The 23,474-nt window shown below is 40.6% G+C and overlaps 1 protein-coding gene across 1 annotated transcript in view; it reads right to left on the bottom strand.

The window, feature by feature from the left end:
* SEMA5A (semaphorin 5A) overlaps positions 1 to 23,474 on the bottom strand; it is a 630,546-nt gene that overhangs the window by 294,636 nt on the left and 312,436 nt on the right. Inside the window, exon 5 of the mRNA XM_050938145.1 lies at positions 2,904 to 2,966. Coding sequence (XP_050794102.1) covers positions 2,904 to 2,966 — 63 coding nt within the window. The remainder of the gene's footprint in view (positions 1 to 2,903; positions 2,967 to 23,474) is intronic.

The following is a 23,474-nucleotide window of genomic DNA, read 5'->3' on the forward strand; positions in this document are numbered from 1 at the left end:
AGCCTTGGTTTTTTGGGTCAGCAAACTACCTGAGGGATGACTCACATTCCTGAAATCCTAAAGTCAACCAGAGACTTAGAGAAAAGGAAGCCAATTCATCTACACAAGGCTACACCAGCTGTTGACCTATCTCCCTGCACATGAAGGATGCCACTAACTGTTGTTCCATCTAGCTGAAGGACTGCAATTACAGCTCCTGTTCTGTGACAATCCAGAAGGCCATGAAAACTGAAGTATTTGCAATCCCCTTGTTATTTTACATATCTTATTCTTCCTTTTTCTAATATTGTCGTTTGCTTCTTTTAGCTGGGAGGTAGTCCACACTTTTTATTCTCTCATTTTAGAGTGTGGAAGTGTGGCTGTGTGAATGCATGTGTGTATGAGCACCCATCAAGTTCATAAAGGGAGGGCACCAAAAAAAGTTCCCCAGTTTAAATAGCCCTAACCGAAGTCTCAAAGATATTCATTAAAGTGTGTTTCATATTCTGTGTTTAAAAGTCCTAAGGAACTTTATAATAAGGCAGAGTGGCCTCCCACTGATCTGGAGAGGGAGGAGTCACTCTGTAATCCCTGGTGGATGGAGCCAGATCAGACTCGCCCTTCCCGTTGGAAGCCAAGAGGCAGGACAGGAAGAATAAAAGGCAGAGCCACCAACCCAGTTGAGTCTGTGTCAGGGAAGGGAAGGGAGCAGACTTCTCCAGGCCACTACAGGGCCCTGGAGTTGAACCCTAAGATTGACCCAGGTGAAGAGCTGCCATGTCTGGTGCTTGCCGCATATCCTGAGAAAACAGAGGACTCCTGTGGAATGCAGGTACCCAATATATAGGAATCTCAGTGGAACTGGTTGAGTCTGAAATATTTGTAGAGATGTTTGTGGACACTCAAAGTGGCCATTTCTATATAAATTTGTTTTGGAGGAGGAAAGAGGATTCCCCCCAAAGTCCTATAATCTAGTGTATTAATCACAGGGCTAAGAATAATGCAGGTACCCAACAAGGGGATCGTAAGAAGTGGCCCAGGGAAACCAGACTTCAGCTCAGTTGGGTTGTTGCTTGATTCTACGTCAGCATGTTTTGGTTGGATCCTCGCTGACCCAGTGGCGGAACACTCCGCCACTGTTAGGTCCCTGGGCTAAGACCTGGTGAAGTAGGGTGGGCCCAGGTTCCCCTACCCCCTGCTACCAACCCTACTCCTGGGGTGGCAGCCTCCCCACCTTAGGCCAAGAGGCTTGTGTCTGCCTGCCATCTGCCAGAGCTGGGTGGTCAGACTGTTAGTTTGCCCTGTCGAAGGGCCTGAGCTATAAAACTGTTCCTTTGCTCTGCTCTGCTCTGAGCCTTAAGACTGCTTGGTTGCTCTGCCCTGCCTAGGGCCCAAGCTCCTAGACTGTTTGCTGGCCCTGCCCTGCCTGAAAGCCGAAGCTCTGATCCTTGCTTGGGGTGGTGCCCCAGAGATGTAGTGAGGCAGAGTGGCCTTCCCCTGAGCTGAAGTGGGAGGGACAGCTGCTAAGCCTCCGCAACTTAAACAGTCATACATAAAATTTGGTACACAAGATTTCTCAAACTTCTGCTTATCAAAGAGTTTTGTTAGAGTCTTTTTCTATGCAATTCGGGGAGAGGAGATTGGGGAAGGGTTAACCACCACACTGAAACTGAAATCTAAAGAAGAAGCTTTATAATTGGCTCTGAGGTTGTGGTTTTAGTATTAGATAATAATTTGTCTTCAGTATAAAAATATTTAACCAGATCCAAGTTAGACTTGACTAACTAGGGTGACTTTTTTTTAGTTGGGGTGTCTAATCAAAGAGAGAGCCTCCTTCTGAGATCCCTCTTATAAGGATTGATTATTTGCTATATTCAGCTGATGATTTGACTAATTTGATTATTTGATTCCATTCGAGACTTGACCTGATGTGATAGCTGTATTGTTTTATACTTAGTTTAGTTTAGTATTACTAACAGTAGCTTAGCTTTAGTGATAGGTTTTCTTGATTTTGTTTTTGTTTGTTTAAAACATTTAATAGAAGTTATAAAACAGATATGGATTCATTTCTTTCAATAAGCAATGTAGGTTCATAATGTTAGCATTTCCAAAATGTAAATTATTTACAGTAAATATATAGGATTGTGATACAAGTGCCTGCACAACTGGCAAACATAAGCAGCAACAGATAAAAAAAAATGCTCAAGTTGTGAAGTAGATTCTGCACAATGTCACACAAATAAATTTGGTTAGTAAGTGCACCTCTAAAAACTCACAAAAATTATTCTTTTTATATGCCCACAGGACCTGTTCTTTCTTCGCACTGCATTTAAGTACGCTGTATACATAAAAAAAATGTAGCTGGTCAAACTAGAATCTGGCTTTGGACAGCAGAAACGTAGCAGGTCTTATGTCGACAGAGGTAGTGAATTTCATACTATTATTCTCAAAAGGTCAATAAATCTTTGGGGCAAGTCATGTGGCACAGAAATAGAAAAGTTTATAAAATTGTGCCTGATACCCAAAGAGATAAATGGTGTATTATGGAAGGACTTCTGAGGAGTTAATCTAGATTTACACCAGTAAGATCAGAATCTAGTCCACTGAATTTCACATACTGTAGGACTAAGAAAGTAAAGTGACACAAACTAAGTAAATTGAGTATTGTCACTCTAGGGCCTTTGATGGGTTCTGGAAGGAAGCAGCTGAAATATTGTTTCCTGAAATATTATTGTTTATATTCTTTGCCTGCACTCCAAGAAATGCTGTATTGCCACCCTAAAGAATCTTGCATTACTTTTAGAAGAACAAGAACTTTATAGAGAAGAAGTTAGTACACTGACTAGTCCTGTACATGGCTCTACTGGATATCTTGTCAACCAAATATAAGTTTTGATTAAGCAGCACAGCTATCACGTACTTACCTTTGATTTGCCCTTACTGTAACAGGCTCTTTTAGTAGCTTCATCACACTGCCACTCCACTGCCTGAAATACATATCAATAAAAATATTTATAGACAAAGATAAGTAAAGTACAAACCACATAGTAGTGTCAGATAGAGACAGCTAACATAGTCATGTTTATGGTACATAGTTCTGTCACATTAACAGCTGATTTTGGGGAGAATCCATTTACAATATTGTTATGCTGTTTTTTTTTTCCTCAGAAACATATATCATTCTTATTAATGGCTGCTTAATGACATAGCTAAAGTGAGGTTGGTATTTTCAATCCAGACCTAGCACACACTTACCTACATCAGAAAAATCACTATCAGCACTAATTAGCACTATTCCTGGCAGTCCTAGCAAAGCAAAGTGATTGAATAAGTACGGAGAGGAAAAGATGCTCTATCTCCAGATCTGTCAGTCTAGATAGTTAAATGGCCTGCATCACCATAGCATTTGAGGTCAACTTTGTTGAGAGACATAGTCATCATGCTGTGGGAAAGCGTGCATTGTTGCTGTCCGTTCTGTCAGTATAAATTCAAGAGGCTACCAATCCAGCACTAATCACAAGCACTAAAACTTACATTTTGGTCTGAGAAAAAAAAGAAATATACAAAACAACAGTACTAAAATTGTCTACTATGGAACTGAGTTGATTTAGCCTAATTTCTGTGTTGTCTCTTTGCTTCAACAGATCTATGCCACAGCTGTAATACCATTTTTCCATGCTGTAGTTTCAGTGTATGAATTAAACCTTATTGCTTTATCTAATGTTCAAACGCTATGACTTAGGAAGTATATTCTTTTACAGAGTGTATATTTCAGGGTGTACATACTGATACATGTGCATAGTTGCATATATATACATATACTGTATAATCAAGAGTGCCTTTGATATCGATAACATATATAAATACACACCCTAGATGTGAAAGGTACCATCGATATCAAATATCAGAGGGGTAGCTGTGTTAGTCTGGATCTGTAAAAGCAGCAAAGAGTCCTGTGGCACCTTATAGACTAACAGACGTATTGGAACATGAGCTTTCATGGGTTAATACCCATGCATCCGCCACCCGCAAAAGCTCATGCTCCAATATGTCTGTTAGTCTATAAGGTGCCACAGGACTCTTTGCTGCTTTTACAGATCCAGACTAACACAGCTACCCCTCTGATATTTGATATCGATGGTACCTTTCACATCTAGGGTGTGTATTTATATATGTTATTTAGGTTAAAAGCGTAATTGATTGCATTTGCTTTTTTACCAGAAAGAACTGTGATTTCTTTACTAACTGTTGCAGCTTAACAATTTAAACCACAGTTTGCCCCATTTTCATTTTAAGTAACCAAAGCCAACTCATGCTGATTTAATGTAGCTAATTTTTTTGTAGCTGAACTTTCATGGAGATTGTATTAATAGTAAGAAGACTCTGTAATTAGTAAAAATAATAGTCTGAAAGCCTATTTAAATGAGAGGAAGAAAACATCTTCTGACAATACTACACATTACTCTTTGATTTGCCTTTTCAACTAGCCCAAAAATGAGGTTTTTTTATTTCCAGAAAAAATAACCTTATAATCAGTCCTCCCCTTCCCCGGCCCTGTTCCCCAAACTCCTTTCCATTTAAAACAATTTCTATTGCAGATGAATTTCTACGTCAGTGAGGATTTATTGAAAACTTTTTAAACAGTCTGGAAGAATCCTTCAGTGAATGACTCTAACAATTGTTACAAATTGTATCGAACAGAATGAAACACCCTCATAAGGAGCTGTATGAAAAGGGAACAATACCTTAACTCTTTTGTACAAAAAAGCAGTTTTATCCCACAAATGGTAAGTATTCTATAAAAGACTGTTCTTGGCATACCAATGTATCCTAAGTTTCTAGAGTATTATAAAGATTGCTTTAGAATAGAGAACTAAAGCAAATGCCACCAGAACACAGTAAGTCTATATGTTGTATAGCAGTATGTGCCAGTGTCTGATTTTGGAAATTTTAATCCATAAAAGCATTGAAGCTTAAACTCTACTATGGTTCCAATGTAGAAGGAGTTACTGGAAGGTCATCAGTGTAGGAAGATTTCATGAGAAATGTAGATTTAAATTAAGGCTTTAAAGAGAGTGTTTGCCATATGTGAACTTAGTAGGCTGTACCAAGCCTGGGGAGTGGAGAGAAAGAAGACATGTTAAGCATGTAGCATATCCTACAGCATGAACAAACCCCTTATGCTTAACAATCTGTCCCATCTTGTATTTTGCTCACTCTGGTTGCCTTCTCTGTGCCTGAGGAAGATCTCTTTGTAGCTTGAAAGCTTGTCCCTTCCACCAACAGAAGTTGGTCCAATAAAAGGTATTACCTCGCCTACAGTGTCTCTCCCATATCCTGGGACCATATCCTAGGAGCATGCATAATCCATTATACTGCAGTGCCCCCAAAACACAATGCTTATGGCAAAATTTTCAGAAGAAGCTTCATTTTTGCTGCCCTTGTTTAACATCCAACGCATGGTTTGGCAGAGGTACTCTGCTTCTCACAGATTAGCTTACCACTGCCACAAATCCAGTGCCTATAATAGAGAGCCAAAGGTGTTTACCACAGGTGAAAATGTACTGCACAAGATTTAAAATACCTACTGCCACAGGCTCTGGGAGTCAAGATCACTGAATTCTATTTTGTCCCATTCTAACACTGACTTGCTGTGGGACCTTAGTTCATTTCACTCAGTCTTTATTTTAAAATCTTCAAAATGGGGGCAATCATATTTACCTACTTTGCAAAGTTGTGCAGCATAATTAAACAATGCATGGAAAGTGCTACAAAAATGCAAAGAATGATTACCATTTGTCAGCAGTAGAGTTAGAAACAAGTTTCAGGAGGCAGCCATGTTAGTCTGTATCCACAAAAACAATAAAGAGTCCAGTAGCACCTTAAAGACTAACAGATTTATTTAGGCATAAGCGTTCATGAGTAAAAAACCTCACTTCTTCAGATGCATGAGATGGGAACAAAATTCAGAAACTAATTATTCTTAGCCCTGTGATTAATACACTAGATTATAGGACTTTGGGAGGAATCCTCTTTCCTCCTCCAAAACAAATTTATATAGAAATGGCCACTTTGAGTGTCCACAAACATCTCTACAAATATTTCAGACTCAACCAGTTCCACTGAGATTCCTATATATTGACTAAACATCCCAAACTATAATTTATTGCTAACTGAGAACTGCCCAGATATCTAGATTTTTTTCAGAAGAGAAAAGTCAAAAGCCTGAGAGAGTAGAAACTCAAACCTCAATGGCACAGTTTTTGCAGTCTTTCACCCGAGTATGTAATGGAACTCAGTGCAGGTAAGTCTGGAAGCCAATTAACCGCATCTGTGGTGTAACTGAAAAGAAACTTCCTTTTCCCTCCCCTTTTGCTAATATACTTTGAATGAATGAATTGAAACATAGGTTTAATATTAAGACACTATGTGATATTGTCAGATACTGTATTGGGGTAAATATAAGGAACTAAACTGAATAAACTATTTTTTATGAATTAAGCTTTATGCAAGACATTGTACAATTAATGGCAGGGTTTACTTTAGGGGCATCCTGCTAAAAAAAGAAGGGGGCTGTGTTCAGACTGATATATTTTAAATTAGTTATTAAGTTAGCAAAGTAAGGATAATATTTCCAACCAGGTATGCTTATGTTACTACAAGTCAGTGAAATATACCTATGCTAGAAATGGATAAATAAAGAGATAGAACCAAATAATGTGTTCTAAGGACGGTTGAACACAGAGTTGAATAATACGAAATGCAACTGTTTTGATCATCGGCATAGTTTTAGGGGGGAGGGGAAGATGGAGTATTGCCCCCTCCCCCAACTGCAAACCTTGGTTAGGCACGGAATTTGCCCGCCCACCCATGTGCAGCCCCACTGGCCTGATTGGAGCTGCCCCGCGCAAAAAAAATATACAAGTCAATCTACAACTATGTGTTTGACCACTAATGCACAGACACAGGTCAGCCACATATACAGAGTTCCTAAAATTATTGTTAAAATAAGGAGAGAAGAAATGAAAAACGTATACAGCTGTTCTGGCCTGATAAAGAACAGCAATTTTTTAAATGACATTGTGTTACTGCGTGTTGGACATTTAAAACAAATTAAAGATCATAAAAGCAGTGGAGAGGCTTTTTTTCAAACTGTGAACTTTAAGCTAGACATTTCAGCAGTCAGCAAAGTGCCGAGGAGAAAATACTACTTGAGCAAGCACACTGTGTGAAGTTGGCCAGAGGATGCACTTCAAGAGGGAGCCATGGAAAGCAACTTGCGAAAGTAGGTTGCTAATTGGGGATGAGCCAGCAGGTGTTCAATGTATGTATCACTATCGCCATACAAATGGCTATGACCTAACTAGTCTTACATAAAAGGGTATGGCATAAGATGTTTTGCACAAATATACTGGAATGTAAGAAAAGTGATGCCTCGTCTTCTGATTGGATGGTGAAAGGGGACACGACTTTAATGTTGGCTGGATATTTTAAGTCTTTGTCAGAAGCACCAGTTGCCATTTGATTAACCCACACCAGTTTCTCAAAGAAGAGTAACCTAGCTGTACCACCCAGGAAAAAATGGGATAAATTGGAATGTCTCTGTAAGCACATTGCTTCCTGAAAGCTAAATACACCTGGAAGGAAGACAATTGTGGTCCTGTGCCATCCACTTAGGAACCCTCCTGGTAATCCCAAGTACTCATATCGGATAGGCACCTTTTTTTGTCTCTTTCTCTTTTTCACCAGTTTGGGTTGTTAACTGTTGGAGTGGGAAAAGACTATAATGCTGTACTTATATCTGCTCCACCTGGCTTTACAGTGTCAACTTTGCTATTGAGCTGAGAGCTGAAGGCTGAGCAGAGATCTGGTGATAACTAACAGACTTTGAGCACCCTTTCAACATGAATGAACTATAAGGGATAATTACATACATTGCAGCAATAAAATATTTCAATAATTTGTCTAAAGATTGAGTGGGCAGTAGAATCTTATTCAAAAGTTAAACAGTGATATATTTATTAAGCAAACTAGATATATGAAGCTGGGTTGGCTTCAAGGGAAATTGAAAGGAATGTCAAATTTGTTCAGATACCTTTGCAGAAGGCAAACAGTAAAAATCTGAAAACCGTGAAGAATGCTTAGCTGCCCCTTTCCTTTATTGGATAAACAATAGTCAAGAAGGACAAAAATCCTTGTTGCCTTCACTGGAAAGAGCTTGTGTGTGTGTGTGTGTGTGTGTGTGTGTGTGTGTGTGTGTGTGTGTGTGTGTGTGTGTGTGTGTGTGTGTGTGTGTGTGTGTCCACGCATTCATACACACAATCCAATGCAGCAGGATATTAAGTCCTGACATGAATTTTCCAGAGATGCTACAAAATGCAAACAAGGGAAAAAATAAATCTATATACAGTATATTTCAATATAACCATAATGTGCAATCATAACCTTAATCAATATGAAAGTGTCAGTCACATGTTCAGGATCTGAAAAGGCCATGAAAAGACTTATTGGTTGGGGTATCTATTATTAGATGTGATACAGGAGAATAAAAACACATGGCTTCCATTAACATCAATGGGAGCTGCAGTCACGTAACTGAGAGCATAATTGTGCCCTGCGTAATATCTGTAGTACTGTAAGTAGACAGACAGGCACTCATAATGGATGTATTAATACAAGTACACATATTTAATGTACACACTTCTCTGAAGTGTAAAAACAAAATGTACTATTATATTTCATAGTGAAATAAGTTAATTAGTCAGGAACCAGAAAAATGAACTGAACAACATTCCAGACAGATGGTTGAGCACTCCTTAGGCAGATGGCTCTGCTAATTAGATACTGGCAAAAAATAACATTAAAAAGGTGGTTTAATTACATGATGCCAAAAATTAACAACTGCACAAGTTTTTCTTTTTTTTATTATCTGGTTGCTTTCACATCTTATGTTATGTATTTCATCAGTACCTTGGGATTTTTAGATATAATGGCAATGAGCATTATAACTAAGTGACAGTAAACATGGTCATCCCACCCTACTGTTCACAGCACTCCAAAAATGAAATGGCTTGGCCAAAACTATGTTTGGCTAAAGAGGCTTTCAGCCCATGTAATTATCTCTCAGTAAACACATATGCTGGAATCCAAGAGCTGGGTCTAAAGAGGCCACTGAGAAGGGTGTGAGAATAGCCAGTGCGGGGAGATAATGAAGGAACAGATGAGGATTTCAGAAGAAGCAGAGTTTAGCAGAGTGGTTGTGTTATTGGTTATTGCCAGGATTTTCATGGAACTGTGTTGGTATTATGAGGTCACTACCTCCAATTTACATATAAATTCAATTTAGAAAGATTTACAACTCTCCTTTCACTGAGAAAAAAAGTTCTTCTTATTTCAAACATAGTAATTTTTCCTCTTGCCTTCCACATATCTGCCGTTTTGTCTCCTGGAGCTACTTTGTTATGTAATGTAATGTACATTGTACATTAGCTTTCCAACAGACTTTGAGAAGTAGCTGAGGACTGTGGAACATCTGTTCTTCATTGAAAAGCTAGAAGATGATACATGAAGAATGACTTTCAGATGAGATTGAGAACTGGCTAAAAGACAGGGAACAAAGGGTAGGAATTAATGGTAAATTCTCAGAATGGAGAGGGGTAACTAGTGGTATTCCCCAAGGGTCAGTCCTAGGACCAATCCTATTCAATTTATTCATAAATGATCTGGAGAAAGGGGTAAACAGTGAGGTGGCAAAGTTTGCAGATGATACTAAACTACTCAAGATAGTTAAGACCAAAGCAGATTGTGAAGAACTTCAAAAAGATTTCACAAAACTAAGTGATTGGGCAACAAAATGGCAAATGACATTTAATGTGGATAAATGTAAAGTGATGCACATTGGAAAAAATAACCTCAACTATACATACACTATGATGAGGGCTAATTTAGCTACAATGAGTCAGGAAAAAGATCTTGGCGTCATCGTGGATAGTTCTCTGAAGATGTCCACGCAGTGTGCTGAGGCAGTCAAAAAAGCAAACAAGATGTTAGGAATCATTAAAAGGGGGATAGAGAATAAGACTGAGAATATATTATTGCCCTTATATAAATCCATGGTATGCCCACATCTCGAATACTGTGTACAGATGTGGTCTCCTCACCTCAAAAAAGATATTCTAGCACTAGAAAAGGTTCAGAAAAGGACAACTAAAATGATTAGGGGTTTGGAGAGGGTCCCATATGAGGAAAGATTAAAGAGGCTAGGCCTCTTCAGCTTGGAAAAGAGGAGATTAAGGGGGGATATGATAGAGGTATATAAAATTATGAGTGATGTGGAGAAAGTGGATAAGGAAAAGTTATTTACTTATTCCCATAATACAAGAACTAGGGGTCACCAAATGAAATTAATAGGTAGCAGGTTTAAAACAAATAAAAGGAAGTTCTTCTTCACACAGCGCATAGTCAACTTGTGGAACTCCTTACCTGAGGAGGTTGTGAAGGTTGGGACTATAACAATGTTTAAAAGGGAACTGGATAAATTCATGGTGGCTAAGTCCATAAATGGCTATTAGCCAGGAAGGGTAAAGAATAGTGTCCCTAGCCTCTGTTCATCAGAGCATGGAGATGGATGGCAGGAGAGAGATCACTTGATCATTGCCTGTTAGGTTCACTCCCACTGGGGCACCTGGCATTGGCCACTGTCGGTAGACAGATACTGGGCTAGATGGACCTTTGGTCTGACCCGGTATGGCCGTTCTTATGTTCTTATGAGATGAGCTTTTTTCAGAGATGAGAAGGGTTCCCTTTTGGCTCATCCAGCAAAGGATGCTGGTTTGAGTTTCAGCTGTAGTAATATGCCAGAAACCTCTACAGGGAATCCAACCACCAGATGGGGAACTCTGGTAATTGCTTAAGTCTATTCTCATATCTGGCCACTAGTTGGCAGACATAACAGCCAGTTTTTCTAAGGGAAAACACTATATATGTTTTCATCTATTTAGAGTCAGTTTTAAATATCTGACTCCAATGTGGAAATGTTTTCATATCAATTACAACTTTTATTCAAGTTTATACTGTGTTTTATACAGTGAGCTGTGTGAAATATTTTAAATTAAACCTCAAATCATGCTTATGCTCATCTGGTTTTGATGTTGACTACAAAGTGAGTGAGCCTGACATGATTTAATGTTGTTAACTACGTAAAATTTGAAGTTTCATGTGGTTTTGACGGGAAGCCACGTTTCAACTGAGTTTCAATTTAAACATTTTGGTTTAAAGCATAGCAAAAGTCACAAGGTGGCAACCCATATCTGTCAAAATCTAGAGAAAATCTTCACACAAAGCCATGTGGAATGAAAAGTCCAAGATTTACACCCTTCTGATTATATTTAACATGCAAAGATACAATTCAGCTTTTGAAACATCTCAAGTGGTCAGAATCTAGCACTACATCAGTAGACATAATTGGAAGAGGGTTCTTATCTTAGACATATCAAGATAATTTTCAAAAGTGCTCAACAATGAGCTACTTTATTGACTTTGGTGGGAACAAATTTAGCCCAATGCTGAGCAATTTTGAAAATTCTACCCACAGTCTTTCATTTCTCCTCTTTTACACTCGTGGAATTCCACTGAATTAAGGGAAGTGAAGAAAGGGGCTCATATATGGCTTATATGTTTTAAACAATACAAAATACTTGGTTTATATTTAATAGAGACAGGTTCACTAGGAAATTAATGCAAGCAGAGTCTGAATGAGCTCTCCCCTGACATTTAGTGGTGAGCCGTGAAAAGGACTTCAGGAGCTAATCTCGTTTGCATGGGCATACCAACCCTGCCTAGGTGCTCAGCATGATGGGATTGCCTGCCCAAATGGTCACTTTTGGCTGATGTGGGATCCCTAGTCTCCTTGTTATTGGGGCAGGAGTAATAAAGGGTTGTTATCCTTGATGTGTGAATTAAGGGCAGCAGAACTGCACTTGGCATTTCCCGTTTGAGGGACTCACCCTCACCTAAATAGCACTAGCTAGGCAGGGGACACAGGTTCCAAAGCCTAGTGAATTGAGAAAGGGTGGGAGTAGGCACTTGTGCCTGGTGGTGTGGGCCCTGTCTGACCCTTTCTCCACTGTGTAATAACACAGCAAATTTACACTCAATTGAGAGTCTTGTTACATGCAGAGCTGAACTCATTGACATCTTGGTCTAAGTATTAGACCTGCTTTGGGACAGTATCTCTGAAGCAAGAGACTGCCTAGTATGCATCAGCAGTGAGGCTCCCCCATTAACAACTGAAATCACTAAGAGCTATGTTTAAGTGTGGGGCCCTGAAAACATCTTCATGTGGCTGGTGAAGAGGCACAGCCAGCAGGGCAGCTGTCAGAGAGTGCCAGAGCAGAGCCCTGCAGATAGTGGTGGCAAATGAGTGCCTGAGCAGCAGATGAAGTAAGGTGCCTCGTTTACAAACCCCCCTCCACCCCGGTGGGAGGTGAACTCTGGAGGTCTGCACTGTCCAAGGACAGCAATTATGAGTGGGGTGCAGAGAAGAGATAGGCATATTAAAGGGACTTTTGGGTTGCTGGACTTAAGAACCTGACGGGAAAAAGACACTGCCCAACTTACTTGGTAGTGGGTCTTTTGCTCATGGTTTATGTTTATAAACCCTGTTTACGGTATTCCCCAAATTAATACCGCATTATTTCCCTCCTTTTATTAAAAGTTTTGTGCTACACTGAGACTCTGTTCTTGCAAGAGGGAAAGGCGCCCTCTTAGAGGTGCCCAGGGGCAATCGTCTTTGGTCACTGGATGGGGGCTTGAGCTAGTTTTTGTTGTATTGTTGAAAAGGAACCCTTAGATATTGAACCCAGCTGTTGTTCATGCCAACTCTGACTGGCAGAAGTGTTATATTGATATCCAAATCTGGAATTCAAACCCGCCAAAGTTTGAGTGTATTTGGATCCAGGGTCTTAGTTCTGCCCAGTACAGGTTTTTATTTGCAAAATTCAAATAAGACTTCTGAGTTGGGCATGTTCACTTCTGGCTCCAAAAGTTTTGGGTGTTAGAATCTCTTGTTTTGGATTGGGTTCCCCCCCCCTTTTTTTTAAGATCTGATTTTGATATTGGAAAAAAAAAACACAACGCAACATCGTATTGAAGCAGTATAATAATGTCCTTGCAATCCAAAAAGTCTCAGACAGTCAGTAGACAGGAGTAAGGAATAAATGCTTTCATCGCCAAATTTGATCATATGGTTGGCTCATTAGCTGCCCTGGGCCCCGGTACTGATAGAGAGCGTAACATGAACATTGATATATGCCCCCCAAAGAAACTGTAACATTATGAAAATCATAATACAAAAGTGATATATGTCATCATGTGCCAGCAATGCCCCTCTGTCATGTACATTGGCCAAACTGGACAGTCTCCACACAAAAGAATAAATGGACACAAATCAGATGTCAAGAATTATAACATCCAAAATCCAGTCAGAAAACACTTCAACCTCCCTGGACACTCAATAACAGACTTAAAAGTGGCAATTCTTCAAGAAAAAAATTTCAGAAACAGACTCCAATGAGAGACTGCAGAAATGGAATTAATTTGCAAACTAGACACCATCAAATTAGGCCTGAATAAAGACTGGGAGTGGATGGATCACTACAGGAACTAAAAAAGCCCTAATTTCCTCATGCTAATTTGTCACTACTGTTATTTACACCTTGTTAACTGTTTGAAATAAGTCACCCTAATTACCAAAAGTGATTTTTTTATCCTGTTGACAATAGTCCACTTTAATTGAATTGTCTCGACCCCCCACTTGGTAAGGCAACTCCCCTCTTTTCATGTACTGTTATATATATATATATATATTTTCCTACTGTATTTTCCACTTCATGCATCTGATGAAGTGTATTTTAGCCCACGAAAGCTTATGCCCAAATACATTTGTTAGTCTATAAGGTGCCACAAGTACTCCTTGATATTACAAACGAGTGATTAGAACTCAGCATACACTTGGGGCTAAATTGTGATTTGAACAATGCATTTCCTCAACAGAATAAGAGGACTCCTATGTGGTCTACTTACTCTGTGAGTCCAGGCAACCAGGAGTAAGCTGTGCTATATGGCTGCTTGTTCCCTCCATGGAGAAAGGGTACAGAGGGTGAGCAGGGAGGGTCAGGGAAAGGGCAGAGCCTTGGCTTTCTCACACACTTGCTGTCTCAAGTACTTGAAATAGCATAGGGAGCAGGGAAGTAGGGATTAGGCAGTCACTCCATGCCAGCCCATCACTGAATCAAGAGGAAAGCAATGCCTAAGAAGGATGTTGATGAGTCACAATCCCCCCTGGAATTTCTTCTGGAGAGCTGCAGCCTATGCACTAAACCTTGGCCCATGAGTGTGTTTAATGTCAGCAAATACTCTTTTACAGATTAAGATAAAAAAACCCAATGAGTTAGAGGCTTTAGTTTAAGGGGAGAAAAATTGGTTACCACGCATACAGAAGGATGAGGTAGACAAAGCTTTCTTCGGACAACCAACAGATGTTTTGAGATCATAGGCCCTGGTTCTTATGGGAGACTTCAATCACCCTGGTGTCTGCTGGGAGAGCAATACAGCAGTGCACAGACAATCCAGGAAGTTTTTGGAGAATGTTGAGGAAAACGTCCTGGTGCAAGTGCTGGAAGAACCAACTAGGGGCCGTGCTCCCCTTAACACTCTGTTCACAAAAAGGGAAGAATTGGTAGGGGAAGTAGAAGTGGATGGCAACTTGGGCAGCAGTGACCATGAGATGGTAAAGTTCAGGATCCTGAAAAAAGGAAGAAAGGAGAGCAGCAGAATATGGACCCTAGACTTCAGAAAAGCAGACTTTGACTCCTTCAGGGAACTGATGGGCAGGATCCTCTGGGAGGCTAATATGAAGGGAAAAGGAGTCCAAGAGAGCTGGCTGTATTTTAAAGAAGCCTTATTGAGGGTGCAGGAACAAACCATCCCAATATGCAGAAATAATAGTGAATATGGCAGGCGACCAGCTTGGCTTAACAGAGAAATCTTCGCGGAGCTTAAATACAAAAAGAAAGCCTAAAAGAAGTGGAAACTTGGACAGATGATTAAAGAGTAGTATAAAAATATTGCTCGAGCATGAAGCGGTGTAATCAGGAAGGCCAGAGCACAATTGGAGTTGCAGCTAGCAAGGGATGTGAAGGGTAACAAGGAGAAGGTCAGGGAAAGTGTGGGACCTTTACTGAATGGGGGAAGCAACCTAGTGACAGATGACTTGGAAAAAGCTGAAGTACTCAATGCTTTTTTTGCCTCGGTCTTCACAGACAAGGTCAGCTCACAGACTGCTGCACTGGGCATCACAATATGGGGAGGAGGTGAGCAGCCCTCCGTCATGAAAGAACAAGGTAAGGATGATTTAGAAAAACTGGACATGCACAAGTCCATCTGTCTGGATCTAATGCATCCAAGGGTGCTGAGGGAGTTGGCTGATGTGATTGCAGAGCCATTGGCCATTATCTTTGAAAACTGGTGGCAATCTGGGGAGATTCTGGATGACTGGAAAAAGGCAAACATAGTGCCCGTCTTTAAAAAAAGAGAAAAAGGAGAATCCAAGGAATGACAGACCAGTCAGCCTCACTTCAGTCCCTGGAAAAGTCATGGAGCAGTTCCTAAAGGAATCCATTTTGAAGCAGTTGGAGGAGAGGAAGATGATCAGGAACAGTCAACATGGATTCACCAAGGGAAAGTCATGCCTGACCAACCTGATTGCTTTCTATGATGACATAACTGGCTCTGTGGACATGGGGACAGCAGTGGATATGATATACCTAGACCAGGGGTCGGCAACCTTTCAGAAGTGGTGTGCCGAGTCTTCATTTATTCACGCTAATTTAAGGTTTCGTGTGCCATTACATTTTAATGTTTTTAGAAGGTATCTTTCTATAAGTCTATAATATATAACTAAACTATTTTTGTACGTAAAGTAAATAAGGATTTTAAAATGTTTAAGAAGCATCATTTAAAACTAAATTAAAATGCAGAGCCCCCCAGACTGCTGGCCAGGACCCGGGCAGTGTGAGTGCCACTGAAAATCACCTCACGTGCCGCCTTTGGCACCTGTGCCATAGGTTGCCTACCCCTGACCTAGACTTTAGCAAAGCTTTTGATACAGTCTCCCACCGTATTCTTGCCAGCAAATTAAGGAAGTATGGATTGGATGAATGGACTATAAGGTGGATAGAAAGCTGGTTAGATCGTTGGGCTCAAATGGTAGTGATCAACGACTTGATGTCTAATTGGCAGTTGGTGTCAAGCGGAGTGCCCCAGGGGTCTGTCCTGGGGCCCATTCTGTTCAACATCTTCATTAACGATCCAAAGGATGGGATGGATTGTGCCCTCAGGAAGTTTATCGATGACACTTAGCTGGAGGTGGGAGGTAGATATGCTGGAGGGCAGGGATAGGGTCCAGAGTGACCTAGACAAATTGGAGGATTGGGACAAAAGAAATCTGATGAGGTTCAACAAGGACAAGTGCAGAGTCCTGCACTTAGGACGGAAGAATCCCATGCACCGCTACAGGCTGGGGACCGACTGGCTAAGCAGCAGTTCTGGAGAAAAGGGCCAGGGGATTACAGTGGATGAGAAGCTGGATATGAGTCAGCAGTGTGCCCTTGTTGCTAAGAAGGCTAACAGCATATTGGGCTGCATTAGTAGGGGCACTGCCAGCAGATCGAGGGAAGTGATTAGTGCCCTCTATTGAGCACTGGGGAGGCCACATCTGGAGTATTGTGCAGGGCCAGCTCCAGGGGTTTTGCTGCCCCAACCAGCACACACACACACACACACACAAAAAGGCCGCGATCGTGATCTGCGGCAATTCAGTGGGAGGTCCTTAACTCCGACCGGGAGTGAGGGACCCTCCGCCGAATTGCCGCCGAATACCTGGACCTGCTGTCCCTCTCCGGAGTGGCCGCCCCAAGCACCTGCTTGCTAACCTGGTGCCTGGAGCCGGCCCTGGTATTGCGTCCAGTTTTGCAGCCCCCACTACAGAAGGGATGTGGACAAATTGGAGAGAGTTCAGCACAGGGTAACAAAAATGATTAGGGGGCTGGGACACATGACTTATGAGGAGAGGCTTATTTAGTCTGTAGAGGAGAACAGGGAGGAGGGATTTGATAACACCCTTCAACTACCTGAAGGGGGGTTCCAAAGAAGATGGAGTTCGGCTATTATCAGTGGTGGCAGATGGCAGAACAAGGAGCAATAGTCTCAAGTTGCAGTGGGGGAAGTCTAGGTTGGATATTAGGAAACACTATTGCACTAGAAGGGTGGTTAAGCACTGGAATGGGTTACCTAGGGAGGTGGTGGAATCTCCATCCTTAGGGGTTTTTAAGGCCCGGCTTGCCAAAGCCCTGGTTGGAATGATTTAGTTGAAGTTGGTCCTGCTTTAAACAGGGGGTTGGACTAGATGAACTCTTCCAGCCCTCATCTTCTCTGATTCTATGTTGTAAGAGACCTTTTTTAAATTTTTAAATTAGTGAGAATTATACATTGTATTGCAGAATCAAGCATAGCAGATTTTTTTCTGGCTTTATTTTATTTCTTTAGCCAGTAACACAATCAATTTCACCACTACTCTTACTTACTCCTTTTTTCACTAATATCTGCTTAGAGTATATTCACATTACATTTATTAAGCGAAGTTCTCCATTGGAGCTGAGGGCATTTTGGATTCCTTTATATAGTAGCTCTCATTCAAACTTCTGGGGAAAAAGATAACTGTAGGGCACAGCAATAATAAAAAAAACCCTAACTAATAATAATAAATAATAGTCAACAATAATAACCAGTCAACAACTGGAGGCTTATGAAACAATGAAGAGAGAAAAAATAGTTCAAAGAAAATTTTAAAAAAATGAACAGAAAAATGAGGAAGGAGAGGATGAAAATGACCATTAATATTGTCAATAGACAAATGAATCCTGTTAAGAAGAAAGAAAGCAGGATGCCAGAGAATAATAAAAGAAATATAGGAAGGACTAATTTGTGCAATGAAAAGCCAGTGAAGAAATAAGCATGTCAATAGCAAAGGGAAGCAAAAATGAGACATACAGTTTCCTTTTCAGTGTGAGGATTTAAGTCCAATATACATTTCACTGCTGAAGTTAAGTTGCAAAAACAAGTACCTGGACCATGATTCTGCTGTTTAAAATAACTTGCTGATATGAGAGATGTTTAGAAGGTGAACTAGGCAAGACTGAACAACATAAGAAATATGGATGGCCAAACTAATCTGCTGATTAAAGATAAAGTTTCCAGTGGTAACAACCATAATGATGAGAATGATATTGACAGTAGGAGAAGGGGAAAGAGAAAGAAAAAAAATAATTTCTTCCTTGGTTATATTTAATTTAAGATCGCTTGCTTGAAAATGAGAAAAATTAAGACAGTCTGATAGAAACAAATTTATAAGTCTGAGGGGAAAAGGATGGAAAAGAGGAATACAACTGAATGTAATCAGCATTGCAGGCTCTGAGAAAAGGCAATGTTGCCAAGAAAGAAAATATAAAGCAAAAAGAATAGGGGATAGAGGAAAGAGCCCTGGGGGACACCCAGCATAATAGGATGAGAGAAAGCTACTTATTATAACAGGATACTTTGAAAGATCAATCATAAAAGTACGAAGAAAATCATTGCAGTGCAACTTTAATTTGTGGTGTACCTGCTCTGTGAATAAACTGTACAGATACAAAAGGAACCACGGAGAGGAAAAGAAAAAGTAAGGAAGACAGATAAATAGAAGATTGAGGAGGATTAGGATTAATATTCCCTGAGAAAATGAGAAAAAGAGCTCAAACCGGAGTGTAACATTAACTACCTATTCAATAGAAGTAATGGAAGGGGAAAAGCCAATAATGCAACTTGAAATCCCCAATTACAATTTTCTGAGGGAGATTTGGGATTATCATGATGTTCTTATAAAGACTGAAAGTAATTCCTTTTCATTTATTATGATTCAGGGGGACAGAAAGGTTCAGAACAGTGGCAAAAGATATGGTACCTTTCACTTTTAAATCACATGTTCAAAATTGCTCCAGACTGGTAATTACTGGAAGTCAGTACGTCTAATAGCCTTTTAGACAGTTACTTATGTGAAGTGAGTTGGCCATCTCTGTCCAATTTCTAACTGGCATTTTTATCAGCATCAAGAGAGTCCTACAGGAGTTTCCTTCAACTCTCGATTGACCTACACTGACCGATAATTCTAGGACAGCAGGGTTTGCTACTGTCTATGCTGTATCTGTTCTGTGGTTAAAGAGGATTTCAATCCTTTGCACTTTCAGCCTGTGACCTTTTATCAACATTTTAGTTCATTAAAAAAATATTTTACATACTGTGATGGGGCAAGGCCAGATGGCTACAGTAAAGTACTGACGAACAGGTATGTTAGCCCCAGGCTAAACAAATCCCTAGTACCATGGTAACCAAATGGCAGTTGCTCCAGGTTAATCAAGGCACCTGGGGCCAATTAAGTTCTTTCTAGAAGGCAGTGGAGATAGCTACATTGATTAGAACACCTGCAGCCAATCAAGGCAGGCTAATCAGGGCACCTGGGTTTAAAAAGGAGCTCACTCCAGTCAGGCAGGGAGGAGCCAGAGGACAGGAAGCGCGTGTGAGGAGCTGGGAGCAAGAGGCGCAAGAAGCTGAGACTGAGAGGGTGTGCTACTGGAGGATTGAGGAATTATCAGACAATCAAGCATTATCAGACACCAGGAGGAAGGTCCCGTGGTGAGGATAAAGAAGGTGTTTGGAGGAGGCCATGGGGAAGTAGCCCAGGGGGTTGTAGCTGTCATGCAGCTGTTACAGGAGGCACTATACACAGCTGCAATCCACAGGCCTGGGCTGGAACCTGGAGTAGAGGGTGGGCCCGGGTTCCCCCCAAACCTCGCAACTTCTGATCAGACACAGGAGGAGTTGACCCAGACTGTGGGTTCCACCAGAGGGGAAGATCACTGAGGTGAGCAAATCGGCCAATAAGCACAGGACCCACTAAGGTAAAGGAAGAACTTTGTCACAGTACATATCAGAATAATGATGGAAACAATGACAATTAAGTTGGAAGTTTTTTCTTCCTGAAAAAGCCTTACAATAGCCAGATACACATTCATAAAACATAAGTGTCACAATTACAGAGAATGGGTGCCATTTTCTACAGTGCCTACATGACTTAGAAGCCCAAGTCACTTTTTCAAAAGTGACTTAAAACCAGATTTTCAAAGGTATTTAGACACCTACACTGTGACTAGAGAGATGCCTAATGAGATTTTCAAAAGTGCTTAGGTGTCTAACTCTGATTGGCATCTAGATACTTTTGAAAATCCCACTAGGTATCTATCTGCATCTTTAAATGCCTAAATACCTTTGAAAATCTGGTTCCAGGTACCCAATTCCCATAAGAGCAATTGGGCTTCCAGCCACTTCTTAAAATTCCACTACATGCTTCTTTAGCACCTTAGAAGACCTTTAAAAATCAGGCCCTTAGGCACCTACATCTCATTGAAAGTTGGAATCTTGGTTTTGAATTTTCTCTCTTTAAAATGATCACTTTTTGTTCTAACTACAATGTTTTAGCAGTTTTGAGTCAAATACATAACTATGTACAACCTAAACTTTGAGATAGTTTGTTTTTCTTTGGAGAGGTAGAGCAGATAAAAAGACAAAGATTGATAGCATTCCAGTTTTCTGCAGCATCTATTTTTTGAGGAGTGTCAGTAAATAACATACTACTGACAATTAAAGAGTCATTCCTCATAAACTCAAATGGGAATTTTTCAATCTTTACATGGATGAAAAAGCTACCACATTTTTCACTTCCACCTACATGGCTTTATGATATTCAATACTCTAATTACGCAAACTTCATGTTGGTCTCAGTTCTGCAAAACATTTGAGCACATGCTTAATCTTAAACAAATTGGTAATCCTATCCTTTTGAAACAAGGTACATAGGCATGTTCTTAAAGTTAACTACCGATTCAGTTTCCAAGGTACTTTCTATCATGTAACTAATCTGTGGTTCTTTAAAAAGTTTGCTAGAGTTAATTCAGTCTCAACAGCAAATAATTTATTTTGCCAGATTTCCAAAATATCTTAACAGTTGAAGACAACCAATTTCATATAGAATAAACTCTGAAAATTAGACTATTTTCTTATAACCATTACAGTGCTGGAATCCAGAATGACTTCCCACAGTCATTTTACTATAATTTGCACAATGGATAATTGCTCTTTAATTTAGCAGTGATTTCTCTTCATAAAAAACAAACAAGAGTAATTAAGGGGCAATCAGATTGTCAACCATGTTATAACCATTCTGCTTTTCATCTACTTCATAATAGCAAGCACTCAAAGCCAGACTAATTCCTTTCATAAACTGTGTCCTTTGCCATAAATAGGGAGATTATGAACCCCTGTCATCTTGTGACATGGTGATGCCTGCATAAAAAGAATTATATCTGATTTTTTGTATTCTATATTTGGTTTTAACTATATTGACTACTAATTACTAATAATGTTGCATTAAAGCAGCATGCATTTGACTGATGTATACTGCAGTAACACAAAGGGCAACTCTTTATCAAATCCTAGGGCTATATTTACCCAAGTTGTGTAGCTGTGATATTTCAGTGATCCTGACTCAAATCTGTGGTATTATGTTATAACATGATAAAATTCATTGACTACTCCCATATCAAAAAATTTATTCATTTTAATCCGTCTGGGGTTTCTCTATCTTACTTTGTTACTTTATGACTTTATCCTCACGCTCAATTATTTCAAATTTGGTGACAATATATACCTCAGACTAGTGGCACCACTATGGGCATCCACATGGCCCCACAATATGCCAGCATTTTTATGGCTGACCTGGAACAACGCTTCCTCAGCTCTCGTCCACTCACGTCCCTTCTCTACCTGCGCTACATTGATGACATCTTCATCATCTGGACACATGGGAAGTAGACTCTGGAAAAATTACATCACGATTTCAACAGCTTCCACCCCACCATCAACCTCAGCCTGGACCAATCTACATGGGAGATCCACTTCCTAGACACCATGGTAGAAAAAAGTGATGGTTACATTAACACCACCCTATACCGAAAACCCACCAACTGTTATGCCTACCTTCATGCCTCCAGCTTCCATCCATTCCATTACTTCCCAGACCAGAAAATTACTATTGGGAATGTTGAATTTCCAATAGTTATCCTTGGAGCCCAGCCTACCCCTTGATCTCATAGCTCATGAAGCCCCACACAGCCTGGACAGTAGAATGGAGCAATTCGACTATAGGCTGAGCAAGTGCAGAATGGTGGTAGAATGTAACTTTGGATGTTTAAAAGCTCACTGGCGCTGTTTGATGACTAGGTTAGACCTCAGCACTACCAATATTCTCATTGTTATTACTGCCTGCTGTGTGCTCCATAATATCTGTGAGAGTAAGGGGGAGACATTTATGGTGGGGTGGGAGGTTGAGGCAAATCACCTGGCTGCCAATTTTGAACAGCTAGACACCAGAGCGATTAGAAGAGCACAGGTGCGCATCAGAAAGGCTTTGAAAACCAGTTTCATGACTAGCCAGGCTACAGTGTGACAGTTGTGTATGTTTCTCCTTGATGCAAACCTGCCCCCTTTGTTGATTTTAACTCCCTGTAAGCCAACCACCCTCCCTCTTCGATCACAGCTGGCAAAGGAAATAAAGTCACTATTGTTTTGAAACCATGCATTCTTTCTTTATTAATTAAAAAAAAGGAGATAACTGATAAGGTATCCTGGGTGGGGTAGGATGGTGTGGAAGAGGAGGGGAGGAAGGAAGGACAAGGCCACATTGCTTATTGTAGCCACACTACAAATCAAAACTGTTTGAATGGCAGCCTTCTGTTGCTTGGGCCATCCTCTGGAGTTGAGTGGCAGGGTGCCTGGAGCCTCCCCACCCCCCCATGTTCTTGGGCATCTGGATGAGGAGGATATGGAATTTGGGGAGGAGGGCAGGCGGTTGTACAGTGAATGCAGCGGCAGTCTGTGCTCTTATTGGCTTTTCTGCAGCTCCACTAGACGCCTGAGCATGTCTGTTTGCTCCCCCATTAGCCTCAGCATAGCCTCCTGCCTCTTCTCATCACGCTCACTTAATGCTTTCCTGGACTTTGCCACTCCATGCATTCAGCTGTGCCCTATCAGTGCAGGAGGATGGCATGAACTTGGAAAATATGTCATCACAAGTGCGTTTTTTTCGTCTTCTAATCTGCGATAACCTCAGGGACGGAGATGATAGGGGGAGCATAGAAGCATTTGCACCTGTGGGGGGATGAAAAGGGAGAGTAAAATTTAAGGTGATACATTTCTGAGAACAAAAGGGAAACTCTTTCACAGTAAATCAAGCAATTCACAGCTGACAGTACATGTGCTTTTGGTATGAGGTCGCATTTTCCCTTTCA

The sequence above is a fragment of the Gopherus flavomarginatus genome, chromosome 2 (assembly GCF_025201925.1).
Source record: "Gopherus flavomarginatus isolate rGopFla2 chromosome 2, rGopFla2.mat.asm, whole genome shotgun sequence".
NCBI lineage: Eukaryota > Metazoa > Chordata > Testudines > Testudinidae > Gopherus > Gopherus flavomarginatus.